The sequence below is a fragment of the Lissotriton vulgaris genome, chromosome 3_1 (assembly GCF_964263255.1).
Source record: "Lissotriton vulgaris chromosome 3_1, aLisVul1.2, whole genome shotgun sequence".
In the NCBI taxonomy this organism is placed as follows: Eukaryota; Metazoa; Chordata; class Amphibia; order Caudata; family Salamandridae; genus Lissotriton; species Lissotriton vulgaris.
In genome coordinates, this window is record NC_141689.1 from 500,055,915 (window position 1) to 500,083,057 (window position 27,143).

Consider the following 27,143-nt stretch of genomic DNA (forward strand, 5'->3'; position numbering starts at 1 on the left):
CATAATACATGCTGCAGCCCCTGGTAGGCCTTGGGTTCACTTATGCCCTGGGTACCTATGGTACACTGTACAAGGACTTACAAGAGTGACCCAATACCAATTGGTAAATGCACCTAAAGTACATGGATGTCAATTTCGAGAGAGAACAGCTAGGCTGTGGTGCTGATTAGCAGGCCCACAGCCAGGGAAAGTCGTAAACCAGTGAAGCAAAAAGCAAAAATCTGGGGTGACCATAGGATTGCAGACCCTACTCTCCTACACACGGTAAGTAGATTTATGAAGCAACCTGCCCCATAGACAAGTCGATATTTGATTAAATTCCACACCCTTGGGAACCCAAAAAGGATTAGTGGGAATTAGTATAGGGAATTTATATCTGTATGAGGGTGTTTGGGATGATTAAATGGGGGGTGGTGGAGGGGAGTTAATATAGGGAAATATGAAATTAATTTGAGTGGTGGACATGTTAATCTGTTATTTGGATTGAAAAGTAATAGTGGAGGGATAGAAGAGGAAAGGGTCAAGATTTGTTGTGGAGTTCGTAGCAGTAGGATTGGGTTTGGGATGAGTAAAGGGGAAGTGGAGGGGACGAGTCAGAGGGAAGAGTTTAGAAAGGCTTGTTTGGGAGATCTGAATAGTAAAAGAAGTATGAGATTATGCGCAGAGGGGGGAAGAGTTTAGAAAGGGTTATTTTGGGGATCATAGTATTGGAATGGGGTTTGGAATGAATGAGAGAGCAGAGGTAGAGGATAGAGATATAGGGTGAGAATAGGGTAGTGCACTAGCAAGAGTAGTAGAATGAGGTTTGAGATGAGTCAGAGAGCTGATGTAGAGGATATATTGAGAGCGGTATCGGGTGATAAATAGAGTAGTACATTGGCTATACTGAATTAAAAGCAAAGTAATATATAGATACATAAATACATGGAAGGTATATATATATATATATATATATATATATATATATATATATATATATATATATATATATATAATCTATAGGGAAGGTAATCTATGTAGAATAAAGATGCACTTAATAAATCTGGCTTTCAGGTGTTGTACTTTGAATGAACTTATTTGTTTTTTATTTTTTGTGATTCAATAATGAAGCAATTGTAGATAAATAGTTCTGAGAAGAGATTTACTTATTTATGCAGTCACGTATATATGTGTTAATGGCATATAATAATGTAACTATAAGTAATATGCATATTTGTTAAGTAGAACTAACGCATCTATATTTTTAAAAATATTATTATACACATTTATACAAAGCAATACACATATGTAGGTACATATCAATAGTCCTAATAAATGCTTATATACAGAGGGATATGTTTGCATATAGTGTCATGCGGGGAATAGCCAATTACTGAGCAGCCAAGACAAGGTGGCTATCTGTGTGTCCCACACTGGGGGTAAGGAGTTCCACAGCTCGGCCGCCTGAACAGAGAAGTATGTGCCACTCACGGTACCCCCCTTCACCTACATGCTGAAATTGTGAGGTGAGGTTCCATTCTAGAGCAGAGATTCCTTTGTTGAATGTATTTGGTGATTTTATTCCTGATGGAGAGCGGTCCTGTTACATGTAAAGGACTCCAGCCCCTCCCTCTGTTCCCTGCCAGAGGTAGCCTTAAAATTGACAGGAAACACTCAATAACCCTTAAGAAGCCTCCAGCTAACACTTGTATGACCGGCTAATCTTAGTCCTGTGCTTTGCTTTGTCAGTTCATCTTTAGAGATCTGTGTTTCCCACCCGCGCTGTCCTCGATTTCTGAGCCCCGCTGCTTGCGACAAGAATAACTTGTACTTCTTTGCTTGGAAGGTTGGGAACAGCAACTGCTCTTGGAACTCTGTCCCTACTAAACAGTTTCCAACAGTCTTGAACCCTGGAAGGTGGTCATCAACTAACACCACCATGCCCCCATTGCCTTAACTACAACCATCTTTTCGCCGTATAACGCTCAAGCTATTCTGGCCCATTACATTGACATCAAGTTAGTGCACTACCCAGGCATTTCTAGCTTTGAACACTCATCAACAACTCCTCAACAACAGGAATTTTCACAAAAGACAAAAAAATGCCATACATATACCCATAAATGAAAAAGAAAAAAAAAGCTACCCTGGACAAGGAAGACTCGGCCAACTATAGACCCATAGCAAATGGTCCATTACTGGGCAAAATTATAGTAAAAGCAGGTTTTTGGTCCAGATGTCAAAATGTGTTGAAGATAATTCCTTACTTTCTGCCTTCCAAACTGGATTCCATAGTGGAAGAGGCACTGAATAGCCACCCATCTCTATCTGTGATGACTGTAAAAACACAGTAGACCAGAACGATGTGCTGACCTTCTCTTGGATTCTTCAGCGGCCTTTGACACAGTTGATCATTTTACACTCATCCAAAGACTTGAGGAAGCCAGAAAAGAAGGCACAGCTCTCACTTTAATCACGTCATAGCTACACATTTTAACAAATATTATACACATGTCTCCTTTATCTTGTTAACCATACAACATCAAAGCAGGAGTCACTTAAGGCTCAGTCATCTCACCCATGCTTTTCATATCTACATGAAATCATAACCAGATCTGATAAACAGGTTTGACTTCGCCTACTATAGCTACACAGATGACGCACAGATACTTCTCAAATTGGAATATCCCAAGGACATTGGAACATCAAAAATGTGCAATTTCTTCCAGGTCATCGACTGATGGATGAAATGGAGCCACATAAAATGCAATGCCTCCAAAACCAAAGTAGTCGCTTCTTTTAGAATTGTGTATCCTGCCGTGAGAACTGGCCCTTTTACATGTGTTCTTACTGGTTAGGTTATTTATACTTAGAGAGAACTGTTTTTTGGTTGGATTGCGTCTTTGCTCCGTAAGTGCTATGTTTACTTGTGCAATGAATCTTTCAGAGCTTCATTTGCTTGCAGTCTGATAGTTTCATTTGCTTGCCCTTCCCTAATCTCCAGGTGCCTCCCCATCATCCCCTCCCACAACACTGCTCCAGGCCCCAACCAACCCTCCGAGGCCACTGCTGTTATGCTCACAACACTGCTCGTATTTGTTTGGTACAGGAAGATTCAGCGATTTGCCCAATATCACAGAATACTGACTGCGCCGAGACCCGTAACTGTCCTTCCAGCTCCAAAGTCGGCATAACTGGCCTTAACATCACATCTTCTCCCAGAATGAAAAGAAAACATATAGGACTTAATATGCTATTCAAGTGGACTTTTAACAGCTCCTATCACAAAGCTGTTCTTCTCTTGTTAAACTCCTGTCCCTGTTTGGCTTCCAACATTTGCCTTTCCCGACTGAGCACTCCCGACCTGGTTGCATGTAAGCACATTGCCTGACCTTAACATGACCGCCTATTGGAGGATGTTACACCTGCCATACTTGTAAGAAACTGGCTACAAAAGTCACAGAGACAAGTTCGCATGTATGCGGGATCAGAGTTTACAAGAGTCTTTTTGCCAGCAGCATGACGTCCGCCATGGATCCTAAGAGTTTGAACGGTGCAGGCAAGAGGAAGAGAGAACTAGGAAAGAAGCAGGAGAATGCACCAGGTCCTACATAATACTGCAAGGGTCCCTGTCTAGATTGACTGCCCTGCAGGCATTGTTTCACTAATGCCTTATTTGATGCACTGTGTAAAAAGTCGCAAAATTGGAATCGTAGTGGCCAGTGTATTTTGATGACATATCGATAAACACATTTGTTTTCACAAAATACCATACGGTCATGTGTTATGAATCACAGCTAGTGGTGTAGTTATGTTAAACAAGCATTTGCAAAGCAACAGGACCTGCACCACTGAAAGCCCAAGCCATCAGCGTTGCTTCATTATTTGCAATGCCAGTAGCTCAAACCCCAACAATGCGAGACCCATTACACTGCAAATGTTTGTTTTTCTTGGCCACTGCACAACTTCAAATACAGCGCACCAAACTTTAGCTCAGATCAGAGGTCGAACAAAATAATTTAAGGTGAAGTTAGAGTGTTGATGCATTGCTGGTTTGGTCTGTGAATCATTCGTAAAACTGACATTTTTCAGAGTGTTTATGCTCTTCAACAACACGTTCAGCTATAAACTACTATTGGCAAAGCCAATCGGTCTCGGCAATGCCTGAGCTATTGGCCTTGTCAATGTGAATGTCTTTCTGAAAGTCCAGAATCACCAATACTTCTTTATCACCCCAATCGATCTATCATTATTTTGACTGCATCACTTCGATGGATCACCACTAAACTAAATATAAAAAATATGTATCTTTATTCTAATCTTAATGCGTAATGTAAATTCCCACATAATTTTACATGCTTTGAAGCAGATGTTTTCGCTCTAAGCACTATACAAACTAAATCAAATGGAGAAAATGCATTTGCAATGCCAATACTGTGTGCCAAATCTTTCAGAGCTGTATTGGTGCTTGTAAATTGGCAAACCTTCACTTTCCCAGCAATCTGCTTCTTTCAGGATGGTCTTTTTGAGCTGCATACAACCCCTCTTTTTTAATGAAAGTTAAGTAACATGTTGTAGTATGTTTTTTTTTTATATGCTTAACCAACTTTTATACATTTAACAGCAGTAAAATGTTGAAGCATGCCCTTTTTTTTATACCGTATATCAATTATTCTGAGTGGTGGAACGAAATTGAATTCAGAATTGCAGATTTATAGGAAAGTAGTGTAGTGCTCCATGTCACAAAGAATACCGAAGGCCTAAAAAAAACAAAAGAAAGAGAAAAAACCACCAAAGAACCCTAATAATAAATAAAAAAAATGAAAAGTAGCACATTCAATAAGTAAGACATAAACAACTGTGTTATGTGTCCTGTCAAACCCATTCCCATTAAGAGGGCGTTGTGGAGGTCTTGTTGGTTGACAGTAATGTGTTGCAATTTGTGGTGAATAGTGAGCATATGTATGTGGTGCATACAGCTGACTCTTTTGCATTCCTAGCTTTAGTACTGCTGCCAGAATGTTAAACTAAAGAGGAATTCTTTAAGCAATGTTCTGAACTTGAGATGGTTATGTTATGATTTTGAATATGTATAGTCACTTGTCACCCAAAGGGTATCCAGGTGCTGAAGCAGGTGTGTAGGTTGTCTGTTTGAAGTTAGTTGAAGTCATGTCATCAGCTTCTTGCAGAATTCAAGAAGTGTAGAGGAGGCCTGATGTACAGAGAGTGGGAGGATGTTCCATGTTTCGGGTGCGAAGTAGGAGAAGACTAGGCCGCTCATTCTGCTTGTGTGGATAAGGAGGGTGCGTGCGAGAGAGAATGAGGCTGAGCTCAGGTGTCTGGTGCGTAGGTGGAAGTTAGGGCAGCAGTTGAAGTATTCTGATCCTTTGTTGTGCAGTGTCTTGCATGCATCTGTGAGAAGGCTAAATTGGTGCTTTTTACAGAGGAATAAAAACAATTAGTTGTATTTTGTTTAACTTTGTGATTTATAGACTGCAGTGTTTTGTGGTAAACGTGTCTAAATCTGTATCAATTTTGTCATAAATGTTTGATTTCTTTTTTCTTCTAGATAAAAAAACTAGTCTATGTTTACCTTGTACGTTATGCAGAAGAGCAGCAAGACTTGGCTTTGTTATCAATCAGCACTTTCCAGCGTGCTTTGAAAGTAAGTATAGCCCAGCTCTTTATAGTAATATGTTTATATATATATATACACACTGACATAACCGAAATGGAGTGTTAGGAAAAAAATGGTCAATGCTAAACTGGTTGTATGGAGGGCACACTGCTACTATCCAGATTGCATGTAGCAACACAAGTGCCAGAGATCCTACACTGGAGAAGTCTGACGAGAAAGTGATCTACTTCAAGAAACATTTCAAAGCATTGTGAATGGCAGCACTATTTTGTTTTGTAAATGTAATTTGTTCGAAGGTCACATATGTTCAGTCGTGTCTCTTTAAACCATTTGATCGAATGTAGATTGCTTAACAGCAAGAAAAGTTCGACTTGGTTGTCAATTCCTTTCACAAAGTAAATTAGATGCAACTTCTCCCTTTGAGGACTGTCCATTGAATCCTTGGCGTGGTGCAGCTTCTCACGAAGGAGTGAATACCATCCCAACATTGTTGCCAGACTGCTTTATTTGTGCTGTCCTTCCTGCAGTAGTGTACAGTTGTACTCCTTCAGATGTGATATTCTGCGTCCCGTTTCCAGTGTTCATGCAGTTATGTGAGCTGGTAGTATTGTAGTTCGAGACTTTAATTGATGAATGACCAAGACAGCGTAAGAAATCCATGTTCCTTAACAACTGGACAGCTTCTAGATTAACCGATGTGTGAGTAGACCAACTACAAGCAGGGTTCTCCCTGCCAGCGGGTTGATTTTAATTTACTGCAATTCATCATCTGGAACAATAGAAAATTTATCACAGAATTCCAGAGAAAATCATTTATTATCCATGAAAATATTAAGTGGCCCAACTCAGTTGGCTAGGGATAGAGCTGGAACTTCCAGATAGTGTTTTTGAATCAAAGGCATGTGACCCGGGGATGTAATAAGTTCTGTAAGCACTGGCATTAGGTGCATGTTCACAGAAAATGAATTGATTAAATCATTGACTTATTCTGCATTGATAAAGTGCCCCATTTACTATCCAGTCTGTGCTGTTTTCCTGTTCATTATGGTTGGATCACTATTGTTCATAGTGAATATCAACACATACATAGTCCCCTAGGATGCAAGAACTGAGGGTAGTTATGCCATCATGTGGTTTAGATTCTTCTTAACTTTTGGAATACTAGTATAGCTAATCATGGCTTCGTGGAATAGTGTGGTTTAAAGAAAATACCTTAGTCTGAACAAACGTTTTTGTGTTTTCTTTTTATTGCAGAAGTAAAGGAAATTGTGTTATATGCACTGTTAGACAGAAAAAGTTGAGAACCTACCATGATTCTAAATTACATCACTGTAAACTTAAACACTGGCATTAAACACTAATAAAATATGTTTTATCCACTCCAAGATTGTAAGAGTCGGGATAGGTGATGGGAATGTGTCCCTGTTACAAGATAAATCATTCACATAGGGAATATATGAAGGGGTTGTCAACCTGTTATAGGCAGCTGAGCCAGACAGCCACAAACTGGGTATCGAGCAGTTTCGCTCTAATTTAGTGTCCAAGAGATTTAAGATGACCTCGATTAAGTGCACAGAGTTCATAGGTGTCATTTGGATAAGCGATTTGTTAGAGACAATGGTGTTATTATAGTTGTATATGTTGAAAAAGCAAATCAATAAAGATTCCAAGACCGTTATATTTACGGACGGTGCCTAAATGGCATATTGAGGCGCAGATCGATGAACCCATAAGGCACATTCATACAGGGGTAGAGGAAGGTGTAAAGTTCTAATGGATGTATCTGTTTCCCTTCCTTTCCAACAGAATGTATCATAAGGCAGCAAGTGACTTCTACTAAAAGTTACTGAAGTGGAATGAGCTATCTTTTTTTTTTTTTTTTTTTTTTTTTTTTTTTTACTAATGACTTAAAAATTACTGAACTCTGGATTTCCAACCTCACATGCGCCCAAAGAATAAGGATACCTGGAAGAAGAAATATACTATTAGTCATTAATATCTCTAAAGAAATGAAGTGAAGGGGGTTGAGGGGTGCCAAATGTCCAGTTTCAAAGATAGCTGCACCACGCTGAGGCCCCCACAAGTTGTGATCTGACATAATCTTCACCAAGATGATTTCAACTAGAACTATAGCACAGACGAACTACAGAAAATATGCCCCCAGTACCCCCCCTTCCTCATAACAGAGAATTTATATTTTATATCTTCTTTTGTATTTTAGGAGTGAACTATATCTCATCTCACTTCCGTAGCACATATTTAGGGCCTCTCCAGTCGATCCTTACGTCTTCATTATTGGCAATACACCAATTGACTCCCCTCCTTACAATCCAAAGATGATAGCAAATGGAACTTGCTCACAATCAGATACAAATGAGGTCTTAAGAAATATGTTAAAAAATTGTAGATAATGGCCCACTTGCTCAAATTATAGGACCTCTAGAATATAAAAAAACTTTTTTGATCAAATGTTAATTATCAGTAGAATTATTAATTTCCACTAAACATCCAATCCCTGTGCTTCCTCTCACCTCTTGGGGATAGGCTTCATTATCATCTTATAACTCTATGGAGAGGTCCCATTTATCATATATATCTTATGTGAAGAGTTTCTTACTATTCAATCTGTATGGTAAAATTTATAAGATAAACAATACTTAAATCACATTATGTCCCTTTAGTGTGTTTCTCTGTTACACTAAGCATTCACAATGAGCTGATTATTTGTTGAATCAGGTCTACCTTCAGTGTGTCCAGCTCCAACTTCTTAACAAAAACCCTGTCACTATTACGGGTCCACCCAATCGCCTCTCAGCATCCATAACATTTTTAATTTTCAACAGTGGGACCTAACATCAAGATTTAAAAAATCCAAATATGTGTTGAGAGTGTAATCTATAGAACTCTCTATTCCTCTGTTATTGAAAACTATCTTGAAGTTATATAATCACTTAAAAATCCTTTGCTTTCGCCCACACCTGTTCTCCTTACTGTGACTGAATTCTTCCTCTTCTGACAATGTGTCCGAGTAACTAAACTCTGCATTTCAACACGCACTCTGTTTAAAATAGTTCTTACTGCTCACCTGCCTTTAATTAAACCGAAGAGTACATAAAGTGGGTTTGCTCAAATTGAAATGCACATCTATTGACCTTCTAAGTCCGAACAAGGAGGATTTTTCTTTTACACGTTTTCAGGTAAAGGGTGCTCTAAAAGAGTGTTTTTGCACCTACCCACTAGGGTGTCAATCAGTCTATGGATTACAAGAATCCTGACTCAGTATTATATCTACTGCACCCGAGCACACCTGATCAGTTATTTCTATAATCCAAATTTAAATATATATTGTCACAGGGGAATTTTTCCATAACAAAATATTAGTGGACTTGAGATAAATTTCCCACGACTCAGCTCCAATGAAAGTACGCTCTCCAATCAGATCTTGTGTATTTTATTTCATATCAAACGTGTGTTGGCACAGCAGCAGCCGACGCGCGTTCGCCCACAGGGCTTTTTCAAGGCTTGCTCACGAGTAGAGAATCAAAAAAGCCTTTTTGATTTTGGGATGTCAAAGCGTAGGATGTTGACTCGTTGAAGCGTTCGTACAATTGTATGATGTTCCCCATATGAAGATACAAGGTCAATTTTGCTGATTCCGGTGTAAATTCGATAGGAATGGAGTACCGGCCATTTATGGTGGCTGTGATTCAGTTAAATGTCAATACCGGCTCGTCGGACCTTGATACGTCCAGTAGCCTCAGAAATGTAAGCGTTCTCGTCAGCGTGTCTCTCCTGGTTGTGACGAGCCGGTATTGATATTTAACTGAAGCACAGCCACTATAAATTGCCGGGACTAGATCTAATCTTTGATTAAACCGGTACACCAGGACATACAATTACTTTCTGTCCTCTTTCCCAATTAATTCAACATGCTCAAAACAAAGTTTGCCATATTGGAACAAGGTAGTTCTTCATTCCTCTGTGTAAGTCTTTAGACAGCTGTCCTATATAGGTTGCCACAGCCTGGTCTGCCTAATGTTATCAGAGGAGGTAACCATCTCCTGTACTATGCTATTAATAATCTGCTTTGGAAAATGCTTGTTTTTTAGGGGGTAACACATTACGTCTCAATATATCATATCGGACAAAAGTTAGCCACTATCTTGGAACAGGTTAATACCTCAATTGGCTCCCTTCGTGCTAAAAAATTATAACATAAAAAATCAACTGAGCGTGTCACACGGGGGAAAACGTCTTATATTCCTAAAATCTCACTTCTTCTAATAAACACTAACCTCCCTTTTGGAACTCATCGTTTCTTGATTAAACCTATTTCACACTCTAATCTATATGAGTGACAAATTAGATGTTATGTTCTTTACATCTCGGTACTCTTAGCAATCACCCTATCTTAAAACAGGTTATTTCTTCATGTTATTACCCCAGCCTATTTCTGTCTCCAAGATATGCGGATAGGAAATGATTCCCATCAAAATCTCATATCTAACTAATAATAGCAAAGACAAAGTTTCAATCCCTGCTCACATGCTCTTCATTATTACTGATATACGAGCACCAAGTTTAAGATACATAATTGAAAAACAGCATCTATCCAGCTGGAAGAGAACTTACCCTTTCCATATTCATTACAGCCTTCAATACTATTAATGAACATTATTCCACAACATTGTGTTTCCATTCTTCCCTACTATTGAGGCCCACACTACAAGTATTAAATGTTGAAATAAACTGTTCACGATCTTCCTCTTCATATTAATATTGACACCCCTACGAGTGCCTTCCACCTTCTTTAATATAAGCCATTAGATAGCACACTCGTTTTTTTTAATGTGTTTTTTTAAATACATCTTTTTATTAAATAGACTCGAAACACAAAGGTACAGTTCCACAGAAGTGAATAGTGGAGAATACAATGAAATCAAATATACATACAGGTACAGTAGGATAATGAATCGGAAATCACTGGAAGGGGGGATCATCATAATCAATATTACAGGGAGGAGTACATATATTGCCACGGTATTCATTCCAGGGGGTCCACATCTTAGACCATTTTCGGGGACAGCCACGGACCATGTATACAGTCTTCTCTCTTAGAATACACCAATCTAGGTCTTTTTTCCAGTCAGTGATTGTAGGCGCATGTGAACTGTCTGCGCTCTGCAAAGTGGTATCGTATTTTTAAAAGCTGCACTGTTACTAAGCTTGGTGATTTCATAGCGCTAGGATTTTACAGCGCTTTCATTAAAGTGGTACCGTATTTTTAAAAGCTGCACTGTTACTAAGCCTGGTGATTTCATAGCGCTAGGATTTTACAGCGCTTTCATTAAAGTGGTATCGTATTTTTAAAAGCTGCACTGTTACTAAGCCTGGTGATTTCATAGCGCTAGGATTTTACAGCGCTTTCATTGCTTGCTTCTTTTAACTGGACCTGCGCATTGTATATGAGATCCCCCGGCGCCCTGCTCTGCCCTCCCCTCCATTTTGATTTTGTTGTTGTTGTTGTGCTCCGTCCCTTGAGCCCGCCACACCTCCCAGCTGAGCCGCCCTCGCCCCTCCCCCTCCACTCTCCATATATGACAGTAGTTCCCGCGCGCAGCGTTCACGCGCAGCGACCACGCCCCATCCGCGCCGAAGGTGCGCCAAAGGTAAGCCCGTCTACGCCCGTCCACGCCTGGACCGCGCCCAGCGCCAGACCCCCTGCTCCTCGCGCTGCCCAGCCCCCCCGCATTACCTACGATGCCCCCACCCTCCTAGCCCTTAACCCCGGTCGCGCCCCCAACTGCGTCCAAGCCGCTCCTGGACACACCCACGGACCTTTCTCTTGCTTCTCCTGCAAATTCATCGGCACCGACAACATCTCCGCTACAAACACACCACAGATTCCCGACCCCAACCACCTACATTGCATCCTTCTCAACACTCGATCGGTCCACAGACACGCCATTGACCTATGGAATCTACTAGACACCATCTCTCCAGACATCGCCTTCCTAACAGAAACATGGATGAACGCTTCCTCCGCCCCAGACATCACCATTGCCATCCCTGAAGACTATAAGATCACACGCAAGGACCGTACCGGCCACACAGGAGGAGGAATCGCTATCGTCCATAAGAAATCCATCAGCATCTCAACCACCTCTGACGTCAACCTCGCCAACTCTGAACACCTTCACTTCCAGATCCACATCGACCCCAAGACCACACTCAGAGGCACCCTCCTTTACAGACCACCAGGACCCCGCGCAAAATTCAGTGAAGACATCACGGACTTCATCACTCCACACGCGCTCCCCTCCAAAGATTACATCCTTCTGGGAGACCTCAACTTTCACCTTGAAAAGAACAGCGACCGCAACACCACCACCCTCTTGGACAACCTCGCCAACCTCGGACTTAAACAACTGGTCACTTCCCCCACCCACATCGCAGGTCACACTCTCGACCCTATCTTCACCTCCAGCAACCACGTCTCCTTCAGCCACACTACGGATCTACTCTGGACTGACCACAGCTGCGTTCACTTCACCTACAACAAGCCGAAACCCACCAACCACCTCCAACCAACTCTGCAAAGAAACTGGAACAAAATCACCATCGACCAGATCTCCTCATCGCTCCTTCTAAACACCCCAGCCCACTCTTCTAACCCAGACCAAGCCGCCGCCAACTTCACCATATGGTTATCCAACACCGCCGACATCCTAGCACCACTGAAAAAACGTCAACGCAAACCTGGCAGCAAGAAGGCCTCATGGTTCAACGATGATCTTAAGAAGTCCAAGAAACTCTGCCGCTCCCTTGAAAAGGCCTGGAAAAAAGACCCAACCACTAGCACCAAGGACGCCTTCAAAAACGCCACCCGCACACACCACCAACTAATCCGAAAGGCCAAGAAAACAGCATTCAAGGATCGACTAGACAACAACGCCCACAACAGCAAGGAACTTTTCAACATCGTCATGGAATTTACCAACCCCTCGGCCAACTCCAACGACATCACCCCTTCTCAAGCCCTCTGCGACTCCCTGGCTTTATTCTTCCACAACAAAATTGCAGACATCCACAACAGCTTCGACAACCAACCCGGAGACCAACCCACCCAACCATATGCTGAACATTCTCCCCCCTTGAACACTCTTAACGACTGGAACCCAATCTCCACTGAGGACACCATCCGCCTGATGAACTCTATCCACTCAGGATCCCCCACAGACCCATGTCCTCACCACATCTTCAACAAAGCAGACTCCGTCATAGCACCGCACCTCCGAGACGTCATCAACTGCTCCTTCAACTCCGCCACCTTCCCGGAAAGCTGGAAACACGCTGAACTCACCGCCCTTCTGAAAAAACCCACAGCGGACCCCACCGAACTCAAAAATTACCGCCCCATATCGGTCCTTCCTTTCCCAGCCAAAGTCATCGAGAAAGCTGTCAACAACCAACTCGCCGCTTTCCTCGAAGCCAACAAATCCCTCGACCCCTCACAATCTGGCTTCCGAGCAAAACACAGCACTGAGACCGCCCTCATCGCAGCAACAGACGACATTCGAACTCTACTGGACAATGGAGACACAGTCGCCCTCATCCTCCTCGACCTCTCTGCAGCCTTCGACACAGTCTGCCACAGCACCCTTTTACAACGCCTCAGAAACATCGGAATACAAGGAAAAGCACTTGAATGGATCACCTCGTTCCTCACCGGAAGAACCCAGAGAGTCCGCCTTCCACCATTCAAGTCCGAGGCCACCGAAGTCATCTGTGGCGTACCACAAGGATCCTCACTCAGTCCCACCCTCTTCAACGTATACATGAGCCCCCTTGCAGCCATCGCTCGCCAACACAACCTCAACATCATCTCCTACGCGGACGACACTCAACTGATCCTTTCTCTCACCAATGACCCCAGCACCGCCAAAACAAACCTACACGAAGGAATGAAAGAAGTTGCTGAATGGATGAAACAAAGCCGTCTGAAACTGAACTCAGATAAAACAGAAGTTCTCATCTTAGGTACATCCCCCTCTGCATCGGAAGCCCTTGGAAAAGCACCCATCCCGACAGACCACGCACGGAACCTAGGCGTTATCCTGGACTCTTCACTCTCAATGAATAGACAAGTCAACGCCGTATCCTCTTGCTGCTTCAACATTCTTCGCATGCTCAAAAAAACGGCGGCGATGTTGTGGTTATAAACTTTAGAGACAGAAAAGCTGTACATCATATCTTGAATTGGCCATACGGCAATGAAAAGAACTGCATAGTACCACGCCCCCTGACGTACTTTTACCCTAGAGCCACTGTCTTCCCCCCACATCACTATAATAACAACACCCTCATCACTTCGCAATTCTCCAATATTGAGTCTGCTTTGAACCCTGTATACATGCACCAACTGGCTCCACCACCAGTTATACTTGGGTGGAACACTATACCTCTTAATCATAAAACAGGATTTCATGGGAATATGTCTAACTTGTTACCATTCACGCCTTTAGAGCTTTCTAATAGGTTTGAGGCCTTTAGCGGACTGGAGGATTGCGACTGATGCCTAAGGAGTGCAGAAGCTATGGGGGGAGGGGTAAGTACATCATGCACTACAAGGTCAGCTGAGAAGCTGGGGTGTCGTCGCATTGATAAAGATACACACACTGTTCCAACAACTGCTGCTAAAAATAGTAGTTCCCCTAAAGTATTACCTACAGTGTTCTCTGGGGAAATAGAGGCGCCTTCAACACTCCTACCAGACACAAGGCCAGTAAATGGTGACATCGAAAGTGGCGCCGACAAGACAGAAAGCACCCATGAAAACCACCCTAGCATACTTTTGTCAATTACGGATTCTCCATCTAAAATTGAGAACCCTCACAGCCAGCACGGGGCATTTGTCCCTATATCCGAGTATCAGGAGCCAGTTGTAACAAGTACTGCGGGCCTGGCGGTAGCAGGCGCAATGTCGCCTACTCCAACATCTACTCCATTTACCAGAGAGTCTGTTATCTGCCCTGCACCCGAAGACTGTGTAAATTTAATCTCATGGAATATTGCAGGCTTGGCAAACAAGTTACGGGACCCAGTATGGCTAACATTCATTAGAAAATTTAGCATTGTGTGCCTCCAAGAAACTTGGATAGAGGATGAAAACGTTCACATTGAGGGTTTCCTAAGCTTTACTATCCCAGCGATTGCCTCGACTAGGGGCAGAGCCAAGGGTGGCCTGGCCATTTTCATCAACCTAGGCCTGCGCTGTAATATAAGTAACTGCCACAATGTTAGTCTGAATATACAGAAGATTGACATAAAAAACGGCAAGAATGTGCTGACACTGGTTAACTTTTATGATGCTAACAGTAGTAACGAAGCTCGTAATATTGCCTCCCTAATTGACATATTGAGCAAAAATGTTCACACTGTATCACGGTATTTGATGATAGCAGGTGATTTCAATGTCCAACCATGTGGTAACCCAGCTAGTACGCCAATGGGGTCCTTAGGGTGTAATATTGAGGACGGTTTTCACTTCTCCCATAGTAGGGGCGGTAAGATCTTAAACGACTTAGTGAATGAACACAATTTGACTGTAGCTATGCCGTTGGTCCCCGATACAAAAACCTTTGACACCCCAACTTTTAAAGGACATGGGCAGGGATCCTTCATTGATCATATATTATTATCTCCAGATGTTGTTCAATGGGTCTCGCACTTTACTATCCTCACTAGTGTATACAGCGATCATAATCCCCTTGTCATAAACTTGTGCGGACCATTATTAGCAAAACGACAGTCACGCATCGATCATGGCACGCTAAGGTGCGTAAATGGCAGGCGTCGCATTAGATGGTCAATGATAAATCAAGACACCCTGTATACTAAAATAACCAGCGCATGTGAAGAGGAGCTGTCTGTTTGCCTATCGTCTGATTCAACCCCCTCGAATATTTTGTCCAGGTTTGAGGGGTTGGTCACCAAAATTGGCTCCATGCTCACAGCGCCAACAAAGGGACATAGCGAGAACAATTCCAAATGGTTTGACCATAATTGCTCAAAGGCAAGTAGGGATCTGAAATACGCACTAAAAACTAAACCCAGAGATCGTGACCTGATAAAAAATCTCCGCTTGGCCTATAGGAAAGCAATAGCTATTAGAAGAAAGGAAATTAAGGCCAACGTAATTGAATCCCTTTTAGACCCATCAGTGTTGGGGAACAGCAGCAAGTTTTGGCAAATAATTAACAAACCTCTGTTTGATAATCCAAACGACACAGCCCTTGGAACAAACATCCCAGAGGGGGAGTGGGTGTCCCACTTCAGTACAATTTTTAAGAGTAATGAGCTTCGGGAAGACTATGATTTTTTAACTTCAACTGCGTCTCCATTATGCTTCACAGTACAAGAGACTGTTAGGGGAATACAGGGTCTAACCATCAACAAGGCCCCGGGTCCGGATGGATTGCCGCCGGACCTGTTTAAGTCCAGCATCCCTTTCTGGGCTCCGGTTCTCACGGCTGTAATAAACGCAGCGGTGACAACTGGATGCCCAAGAATTTGGGGTCTTTCGACTATAGTCCCCATTTTTAAGAAGGGCGATCGCAGTAGCCAGTTATGTTACAGGCCAATCTCTTTATTAAATTCAGTAGTTAAAGTGGTGGGGGGGAGTAATTCTCAACAGGTTATCTACTTGGGCTAAAGATAACAACATCCTTTCACCCATACATTACGGGTTCAGACCAGGTCACTCGACCATTACGCAGTGTCTGAACCTATACCTTATCCTTAGCAAGTACACACTGGCGAGACAAGGCACTGTCTACATGGCATTTATGGACCTGTCGTCCGCTTTTGACTGTGTAGACAGAAGCCTATTATGGGCTACTTTGCTGAGAATGGGTATAGAGAGGAACCTTGTCAATTTTCTCGCTGATCTGCATATAGACACAAGAGCGAACGTCCGTTACTCCCAAGACCTTAATGTAACGGACAAATTTAAAATAAACCGGGGTGTCCGACAAGGCTGCATCCTGGCCCCATTTTTATTTAACCTGTATATTAATGAACTGGAGGAATTTCTTCTAAACGTAGAAGCAGATTACCCCTTAGTTGAGCGCAAAGGGGTACCTGTATTACTCTACGCCCACGATGCTGTTCTTATTTCTAGAACAGCAATCGGTCTCCAGAAACTATTAAACTCCTTCCACAAATTCATGGAGTCACGTGGCCTAAACATAAATAACTCCAAGTCCTACGTTATGAAAGCAGGGAAGGGTGTCCCAAAAACTGTCTATTTTAGTATAAACGGGGAGAAAATTCCATCAACCAACTCCTTCTCTTACCTCGGGGTCCTGCTAGATCAGTTATCATGGGGCCCAGCAATCTCTAAGAAGAAGGGAGAAACATCAAGGGTCAACGCGGCCATCCTTGGCTTTGCAAAAAAAATCGGCAATTGCCCGACGGCCGCATTGCTTAAACTGTACCAGGCAAAAAGCGTTGCTGCTGCCTGCTATGGGAGTGAGCTTTGGGGCTACCGTAAGATTAAAGACCTAGAGGTTACAGAAAATAACTTCCTAAAAAAGATTCTGAGACTGCCCAGGGGCATTGGGAACTACTCGGTACACGAGGAGCTGGGGATCCCCTTTTTAGGCGACAGAATAGCAGTAAGCCCAGTCATATGCTGGCTGAACTGTTGGCTGAATAATGACATCCTATTAACACATGCTCTATTGAAAGAAGCCTTACAGCTAGATGGGAGGTTTAAAGTACCGTGGGTGAAGTACATAAAGGACAGCCTAACGGGAATTGATCGACAGGATCTGTTCCATGCCCCAAACACAATTACAAAATCTGACGTGAGCTTGCTTAAGAATGCTTTACTACTGTTAAGATGTACTGACAGAGAAGAGGTTGAGATACAGAAGGTCAGTGTTAGGAAACACCTATTATTAAAAACATGCTTGCAAATGGAACCTTACCTGACCTGGCCTATGTCCAGCTATGAACGGTTTCTGCTAACAAGGTTCCGCTTTGACCTCTATCACCTTCTACTGGCAGTCCCAAGTGGGGCCCAACGGGGCGAAGTGTTGCCAGCTTGTGGCTGCGATGGAAAGTCTCCACAAGATCTGGCACACTTCCTTTTTATCTGCCCCTATTACTCCACCCCACGGAAATTATACCTTAAACCGTGCCTTAAAAAATTGAGCTTCACACAAATTAAACCTGCACTTTATCACTTACAACTACTGAATAGCGATTGCACTTTATCTGTTTGTAACTTTTTTAAAAAAGCCATTTGCTTTAGGAAAAGCATGGATGGCTAACCACGATGTTAAAATTTTAGGTGCTTTTTAAGATTACAGCTATTTATATTTTTAACTATATACTGCCCATGCTCATTCTGTGTGATATATTGTACTGTATACTGTGTCATTATTTGTCATCTGAAATGAATTGTCTGTAATGTTTTTTAAATGTGTGCTTATAAACTGTACTTTTATGATTGTAAAACCTACAATCGAATAAAGATTTTGAATTGAAATACACTCTACGACATCGGACCAGAATGCCTCAACTCACGACTGTCCTTCTACACCCCCTCCCGCCAACTACGCTCTTCCAGCCAAGCCCTCGCCACTGTACCCCGCATCAACAAGACCACCATGGGAGGCAGATCCTTCTCATACCTGGCAGCTAAAACATGGAACTCACTCCCCACCTACCTTCGCCTTACCCAGAACCACCTAGCATTTAGAAAGCAACTTAAAACGTGGATATTTGACAAGTAATCCTCCTCCCCTCCCTTAGCGCCTTGAGACCCTCTGGGTATGTAGTGCGCTATATAAATTCTCTGACTTGACTTGACTTGACTATTGTTTGGCATTTGTGTTGAGATCAGTGGGTTCCCAGATATTAAGAAGGCATCTAGGGGCCTCTGGTTTAATCTCGACTTCCAACGTCTCATTTATTATTTCATGTAGCTTACGCCAATATTCCTGGATTAGATCACAATGCTATATTATGTGCATGAATGTGCCCGTTTGGGTGCATCCCCTCTTACAAGACCCATCCGCCGACTCGCCCTTGTGTGTCAGTTGAGGACATATTATATAAATTCTATGCAGGATCTTTAGCTGCACCAGGTGGAAACGTGCCGGGATAGCCACTGTTTTGGGGGAGGAGACCGCCGTTTGCCAGCTTTCATCGTCTAATTCGATGCCATCTCCAGTCCATTTTTCTCTTAGTGACAAGAGGGGGTCTTCCATATTAATAATATTTCGGTAAGTTAGGTAGATAGCTTTGCCAGGGATATGGCCAGCCAGTAGCCTGTCTTCCAGCGGGGAGCAATCCGGTGGGGAGGAGCCATGGGGTAATACTGTTTGCAATGCATGTCGGACTTGCAGGTATCGAAAACGTTCGAATCTGCCAGTGCATATTAATGTTGGTATGGCATCGAAGGGCTTCATGCCCTCTGCGCCCCAGAGGTCCCTAATGAGGGAGATGCAGATGAGATCCTATTTGTCAAAGCCTTTGGAGTTTCCCAGGTCCCCTAGTTGCTGTGAATCCCACAGAGGTGTGGCTAGGGTTAATCTATTGCTCCAGCCGATCGATTTGGTTGCTGAGTGCCAGATTTTAACTGTGTGACTGGTAGGGCCTGTAAGTGGGTACCTGTCTGGTTTGTAGTATAGTGGGTGGGTGTAGGCCCCGTGTGGAAGAAGCCATCAGTCCATAAGGAATCCCGGGTCGTCGGGGCGACCATAAGTGCTGTGATTTATTGCTATAATTGGCGCTGCCCAGTAGTATTTTTTTATGTTATGTTATGTTAGAGTGGCTTGTATAGCGCGCAGCTGCTCCAGCGAAGGGGCGTCCGGGCGCTTTCAGCTACAAGGTAAGAGAAGGACCAGAAACAAAGCAACAGCCAGAACTACCATAAGTTAGACTAATGGAAAGAGGAAAGTCTTGACAGCTTTTCTAAAAGCGAGTAAACAGTCCAAACCACGGATCTGCTCCGGCAAGGAGTTCCACAGCCTAGCTTCCAGGTAGCTGAAGGAACGCCCTCCCGTCCGGCTCCGCTTAACCCGAGGGACAGCGACCAACTGCCGACTGTAACCTACGTTTGGGAACATACAGAGTGAGCAAATTGCTCAACAGACTGGGGTGGGCTGATTTCACAATTTTAAAATATAGGCACAATGCCTTAAATTGAATCCTAGTCTTCATCGGAAGCCAGGGCAGTTTACGAATAGTGTCCGCAGCAGGGCAGAATCGTGGAAGGCCTTCAAGCGCTCTTGTGGTGGCATTTTGGACGTGTTGTAACCGACATATTTCGGCCTTGTTAGCCCCAAGTAAGAGAGAGCTGGCATAATCAAGGCGTGAGAGAATAGTAGCCTGTATAACCAGCTGACGTGTAGTAGGATCAAAAAATTTCAAAAGGGGCTTAAAACCCCGCAACAGTCCGAGAAAGGCACCAGAAACTTTCCTGGTATGGTCCTGAAAGATAAGGGAAGCATCCATCCAAACCCCAAGATTTTTGACCAGGGTTGTTGGCGTGGGGACTGCACCCAGAATGGTCGGCGGCCATTGCTCATTCCATAACGTTCTTCCCAACCAACAGAACCTCGGTTTTGTTGGCGTTAAGTTGCAAACAATTGGAAGCCATCCAGCGAGCCACAGCCGCCATCCCGTCTCTAAACCTAGAGGTATTAGGAGCAGAGCCTTCTTCCAAGGTGACAACCAACTGGGTATCGTCGGCATATGAGACCATAGCAAGGTCCCATTGCCTGGCGACCGCAGCAAGTGGTCGGACGTAAAGGTTGAACAGAACCGGGCTCAACGCAGAGCCCTGGGGTACTCCCTGATCAATGGGATGGGCTTGGGAAAGAAACGGAGGAGCAGACACTCTGAAAGATCTCTTGGACAGAAAAGATCTGAACCATGCCAGGGCTGACTCCAACTATGTGAGACTGTGTCAAAGGCGGCACTAAGGTATAATAGAATAAGTGCCGCACTTTGACGGTCATCGAGAATGGATCACCGGTGCTCAGAGGTGGCCAAAAGAGCGGTCTCCGTACTGTGTCCCGAAAGAAACCCGTTCTGAGAGACATCCAGAATATCATTGGATTGTAGGAGTTGAGTAAGCACGTTGTTAACATGTGCCTCTGCAACCTTTGCCGCCCAAGGGAGCAGGGAAATGGGCCTGAAATTTTCCAGCTTGGACGGGCCAAATGTGGGTTTCTTAAGAATGGGGGACACACAAGCCTGTTTCCAGAGAACAGGTACAGTAGCAGTGGAGAAAGAGGCATTGATTATGTTATGGAGAGTGCCTGAAAGATAGAAAAGGGCTCTCTAAATTGAGAAGGCCTTAAAGGGTCAGCAGGTGAACCAGTTTTAATTTTACCACTCAACCTGTTGAGCTCCTCCAGAGACAGATGAGGAATGGCTGACAGCGTCTGCCTTTGTCCAGTGTCTGAGGGCACAGGAATAGGACAGGGAGGGGCTGGAGAGAAAGAGCGATAAAAGGCATGCACCTTTTCTACAAAAAAGGTGGCTAAATCATCACACTGCTGTGCCGATGATATAGCAGGCATCGTGACCTTCTTAGACCTGAGATCTTTAAGAATCTTAAAGATACATTTTGCTGGGTTAGGACTCAGCTTGATTTGGCTCGCATAGTAATCAGCCCGCGATTTAGAAATGGCCTTATGGTACTGCTTGATAGTGGCGAGATAACACAATTTTTTCTCAGGATCATAGTCCCTTCTGCACTCTCGTTCAGCTTTTTTACATATTTTCCTTAGTGCACTCAAAGAATTGGTATACCAGGGGCTAGTTGTAGAGGGTCGCCCCTTGAACCATTTGGCAGGGATCAAGGAGTCAAGACCGTGTTTTATCCAGTCACAAAATGAGACATAGTCCGATTCTGAGTCGGATAAAAGGCCCAGAGGGTTCCGGGCTAAAAAGTCATGGAACTCCTCGGTTTTCAATTTACACCAGGGACATTTGAAGACCATTTTTACAGAAACATTGTAACAAGGCTCTGTGAGTGGGACAGACATGACAACCAAAGCATGGTCAGTCCAGCCCACGGAAATGGGCGTATCCACCTTGGAGGACTGAATATTAGAAAATCTAGGGTCCAGCAAATGCCCTGCAGTGTGAGTAGGACCGCATACCAATTGATTCAGCTGAAAAGCCGCCATGTCTGCAATGAAACTGCAAATTTCACCCTTGTGTGTCAAATCAAGATGTAAGTTCAGGTCCCCCAAAATACTAAAATTGGCCGGCCCCACAACAAGCGAGCTTACTCTTTCCAGAAGCGCATTTTTAAACTTAGCAGGGGGCCGATATATCAGGAGTCCTGAGAGGGTAAGGTGGGGGGCTCACACAGATCCTAAAACTGGCACATTCACAGCCTTCAATGGGTTCCTTAATGAACATGCAAGAGTAGCATGATTTAAAAATAACTGCAATGCCCCTCCTCTGGATTCCCTATTGATCGTGCAGATAGAGTATCCGGTAGGTAAAGCTAGATTAGGCTCTGCTACCATATCCTCGTTAAGCCAAGTTTCACATAGGAAAAACATGTCAGGGTCTTCCTCTATAACAAGATCGTGAATTTCCAGGTAATGTTTAGCCAGTGACCTCACATTAAGCTGCAAAATTTTCAGCCCAGTCTTTAGGCTGGGCACCCGGAGCACCTAGTATAAGTGCAGGGGCAGGTGTAGTGTAACAGGCCGGACAACTGGTAGAGTCTTCCCCCAAGTTAAGTACACTTCCTCCACAGCAAATAGGCCCCAAATTGATGGCCAAGAGTTCTTTCATACTGTAAGAATGCAGACTGAGCGACTTCCGACCGGGGGTACTGGCGAGAGGCGACGTACAGGCGCGGATGGGCCAGACGGACTTGCCTTAGGCGCGCCGCCGGCGCTCACGCGCCATTGCCCCCTTAAGAAGACGTGTTCAAACAGCTCGATCGCCGACCAAGATGGCGGCGAGCCGAAAGAACCGGAAGTGAGGACTTCCCCGAAAGCATTCGGACGCCCTCCACAACAATCAGCCTAAATGGCTGCGGTGGACCGGGGCGTCTCGAGCATTTAGAAAAATAAGCAAGGAAAGGCGAAAATAGCTCCAGGCAAGTACGATAAAAATTATGGGTACAAAGCTAACATAACACGGTGGTGCACACAGCAAAATGACAAAGGTAGCAAGTTTTAAAATACAGAAAAAAGATGTCAAGCACACCTCACTCGTAGCAGCAGGAGCACATCCAAGCGCCCGAATAAATACTCTGAATGCTGGGAAAAGTCCAAACAGCTAGACCGCCGACCAAGATGGCGGCTAGCCGAAAGAACCAGAAGTGAGGACTTCCCCGAAAGCGTTCGGGACGCCCTCCACAACAATCAGCCTAAAAGGCTGCGGTGGACCGGGGCGTCTCGAGCAGTTAGAAAAATAAGCAAGGAAAGGCGAAAATAGCTCCAGGCAAGTACGATAAAAGTTATGGGTACAAAGCTAACATAACACGGTGGTGCACACAGTAAAATGACAAATGTAGCAAGTTTTAAAATACAGGCAAAGATGTCAAGCACACCTAACTTGTAGCAGTAACACGATTCTGCCGTCGTACCAACTGAGTGAGTTTTGGCAAGGTGATATGTGGTCTCCCGCCCCAGAGGAGGTCTCGCTGAAGCCCTTCTATTTCTTTAAAGTATGAATTTGGGACAGGGTCAGCCGTTTTCTGCAGAACTTATAGGAAGCGGGGTAGAGACATCATTTTAAAAAGGGCCGCCTTGCCTAATAATGAGAGCAGGAGTGACTTCCAATTTGTAATGTCATGTTTAAGTCTCTGTAGCGGGGGGACAAGATTACGGGCATGCCTGAGGGAGGGATCAAGGGAAACGAAGATGCCTAGGTGTTTGAAATCCTCAGAGACAATCGGTATGGGGCAATTGCGAGGTAGCAAAGGAGGGCCCCCACAAAGGACTTTTAGGAGAGATTTCTGCTAGTTGATACGAAACCCGGAGTATCTGCAAAAAATGGCCAGGATATCAAGTAGTGCAATGAGGGATCTTTTGGGGGACGTGAGGTATAGGATGATGTCGTCCACATATAAAGAAATACAATCTTCCCAGTCTGGCGACCATCGCATTCCGCGGATCATTACATCTCTACGGATCCATGCTGCAAGGTGTTCTCGGGCCAAAGCGAATAATAAAGGAGAGAGGGGGCATCCCTAACTGGTCCCTCGGCTTAGAGTGAAGGTCTCTGACTTTGTTATTTACGACTACTTGAGCCTTAGGTGTGCCATACAATAGACGCACTGACTGGCTGAAACTCGGCCCAAATCCCAATTTCGTGAGCACGGCGAAAAGATGGGGCCATTCAAGCGTATCGAATGCCTTAGTGTCATCCAGGGAGACTATGATGGCGTCTTCCTGTATTGTTTATACCCTGCCTAAGACCCCATGTACTCTGCGCAGATTTAAAGCAGTGTTCCTCCATGGCATAAATCCCGATTGATCAGGGGGTACTAAGTCTCCTATTACCTTAATCAGCCTATTGACGAGTACTTAGGCTAGGATTTTAGGTTCTGCATTAAGCAATGAAATAGGGCGATAGGAGGCAAAGTCTGTTTTGGATTTCTCTTCTTTATGGATTGCGACAATAGTTGCGATTCTCTGGTATAGGGGCAACGATCCCTGTTTAAGCCGGACTTCTAAACATGGACTTCAGATATGGAGCTAGTTTATCTGGACGGAGCTTGTAAGGTTCAATCAGGATGCCATTGGGGCCGAGAGCCTTACCCGAATGAAGCGCTCGGATTGCGAGCGCTACTTTGTCAGTGGTGAGGGCACTCTCCATAAATGCTCGGTCGGTGTCCGAGAGCGTTGGGAGATATCACGCAGAAGATCTGAGGAGTCATCCTCAGTATATGGCGCTACCGAGCTGTAGACTGTGCGGAAGTGTGTTGCAAATTGGTTGGTTAGGTCCTTGGGGGGGGTCTGTGATGGGGGACATGTCAGAATCTCTAAGTTCTGGAACAAGCTTACTAGCATGTTCTTTTTTTATCCAGCCAGGCGATTCGTTTTCCAGCCTTGTCCCCCCAATCATAGTCGGCCCAGCCTATCCTGTCCTGTGGTTTTGGCACGGTTAGTGACCAGTGCCCGGTATGCGTCCTGGCGGAGGCGGAGAGTGTGAAGGACCTCAGGTGAAAGATCTGAATTTATATCCTGCTCAAGACGATAAACTTCATGTTCCACATCAGAGATGGCTTTTGATTTCTTTTCTCGAACCCGCTATGAGGGAGAGGGCTTGACCCCGGACCATTGTTTTAAAGGCTTCCCGTAATATTTGCGGGAAGTCATCTGTGTGTTCATTCTCTAAGAAATAATTGTCAATGGCTTTACTCGGGTCTTTACGTATTTTAGGGTTTTTGAAATACCAGGCGTTGATCCAGAACTATGTGGACCCATAGGGGAGAGTGGTCGGAGGTACCTCTGGCTAAAAGTTGGATCTCATGGATATCAGTAATCTGCGGAGCCGGAACAATTATATAGTCTAGGCGGGAAAGGCTATTGTGTGCCCTGGAGTGAAAAGTGTGCTGGATCTTATCAGGATTATGTGTTCTCCCTCCGTCCACCAATCTCATTGCTTCCAAGAAACTGGAGGAGTGCGTAGTGTGAGGGATCGTGCGTGAACCAGATATTATTGAGTTAAAACCGCCGTCAAGTACTAGGTGCCCATCTGGTAAAGCTAGCAGCACAGCACTGAGGTCAGTAAATGTTGCAGCCTGTAGCCCTGGAGGTGCATATATCGTCATGAGGATAATGTTTCGGCCCTCCCAGGTGACCGTGACCCCGATGTATCTACCACGGTCATCCACATAAGTGGACGTAAGTGATAGGGGTAATGACTTTTTTTGCATGATACCCACCCCTCTGGAGTTGGACGCAAAATCTGCATGCGCTATCATTGAGTAGCCCCACCTATACATAGCCTTGCATGTGTTACCTATTATGTGAGTTTCCTGAAGCAATACAATATCTGGTGATAACTGCTTAATATGCTGCAATACTACACATCTTTTAATCTTGTCCCCCAACCCTTTAACATTCAAACTTAAGATTATAACTTCTTTGTTCCGTTGCACCCCCATTGACAAATACGTGGAGCGTAGCAGCTTTTCGTGCAAATAGGGACTGTACCATCGAGACAATGCAAAAAATAATAAACAAGAAAAAACAACCCCTCCGAACAACCCCCCACCCTGCTCCCCTGCACTCTGGGCTCAGAACTGCCCATGACTCTCAAATGCAGAGTGCCTGTCGCCTAACTAGTTTCTAAAAGAAGAAATTGGGGGCAGGCCTTAGCGCCCCGATGGCTCCCCACCCTACTGTTACAATTAACAAGTGCATGTTATAATAGTTAAGCAAAATCTAGACTAGCAAATACTTTAGTATACTGGCTTACAGTTTGACGTCTTAAAGAATCAGGAGACCTCGAATGATGTTCAACTTATGTAAAAGGAGAAACCGGCGGCTGAAAGTAATCAGAAGTCTGTCCATCGCAGACAGATTGCCTGCTTTAATGATCGTTGGAGTTCCTTTCTGGTGGGGTCCTCCAGTTGCCAGCCAATCAGACACAACGTCCGGCAGGTCGAAGAAGCGAGTTTTCCCATCGGCCTCGACTCGCAGACGCTCCGGGAAGGGCATTGCATTTTAAGGCCTCTTTCACACAGCCTCCGTTTGACATTAAGGAAGGAGCGTTGACACATCTGCACTGCTTGGTTGAAGTCGGGGGACAAAAGGTGATTTCCGAATTGTCCATTTTGATCGGAGGAGCAACCCCGGCCGCCAGCAGAATTGTGTCTCTGTCTCTGTAGTTTAGCAGTCAACAGCTTGGATAGGCCCTTTGGTTGCAATTTTGTTGCAATCAGGTTTTCAATAAACAGGTCGTGGCGGGACCCTCCGAATTCTCCGGTAAACCGAGAACGCGGATGTTATTGCATTTCGAGCGCCCTTCATAATTGTCCGGCTTGTCCTCTGCAAACTTACGGAACGCCAGTAGTTCCCTGATGTCGTTGTGAGGTATCTTCCACAAGACTGGTGGCGGTGAGTTCCAGTTGTTTGACTTTCTCTCGGTACTTCGTGAAGTCAGCTCTAATCAGCGTCACTTCAGAGGATAGCGTGTCTATGGATGTTCGCATTCCAGTGATAGCTGCCATCAGGTCTTTCATTGTGGGCTATTCAGGTCATGTTCCGCCCCACCCTGTTGTTTGTTGCCAGTTCCCTTCCGCTCGGGCAGGTCCGCCTTCGGACAGCTGTAGCGGTCAAGGTTACTTTGCTGGGCTGCTTTTGTTCCCTTCTCGTTGGCCGCGATCGGGGCTTGATCTGCACTGCAGGCCAGTTGCGCACCGTTTAGAGGTTCCGTCGGACTCAGAGCTGTCGCGGAAGGGCGCAAACACGAGGCAATTGGCAAAGGCCACTTGATTGGGTGGGGGGCGCTTTAAGGGTAG

The 27,143-nt window shown here is 44.4% G+C and overlaps 1 protein-coding gene across 2 annotated transcripts in view; it reads left to right on the top strand.

Moving 5' to 3' along the window:
- AP3B1 (adaptor related protein complex 3 subunit beta 1) overlaps positions 1-27,143 on the top strand; it is a 2,001,071-nt gene that overhangs the window by 312,191 nt on the left and 1,661,737 nt on the right. For both annotated transcript variants that reach the window (XM_086960746.1, XM_086960745.1), the window contains exon 4: positions 5,549-5,644. In XM_086960746.1, coding sequence (XP_086816872.1) covers positions 5,549-5,644 — 96 coding nt within the window. The remainder of the gene's footprint in view (positions 1-5,548; positions 5,645-27,143) is intronic.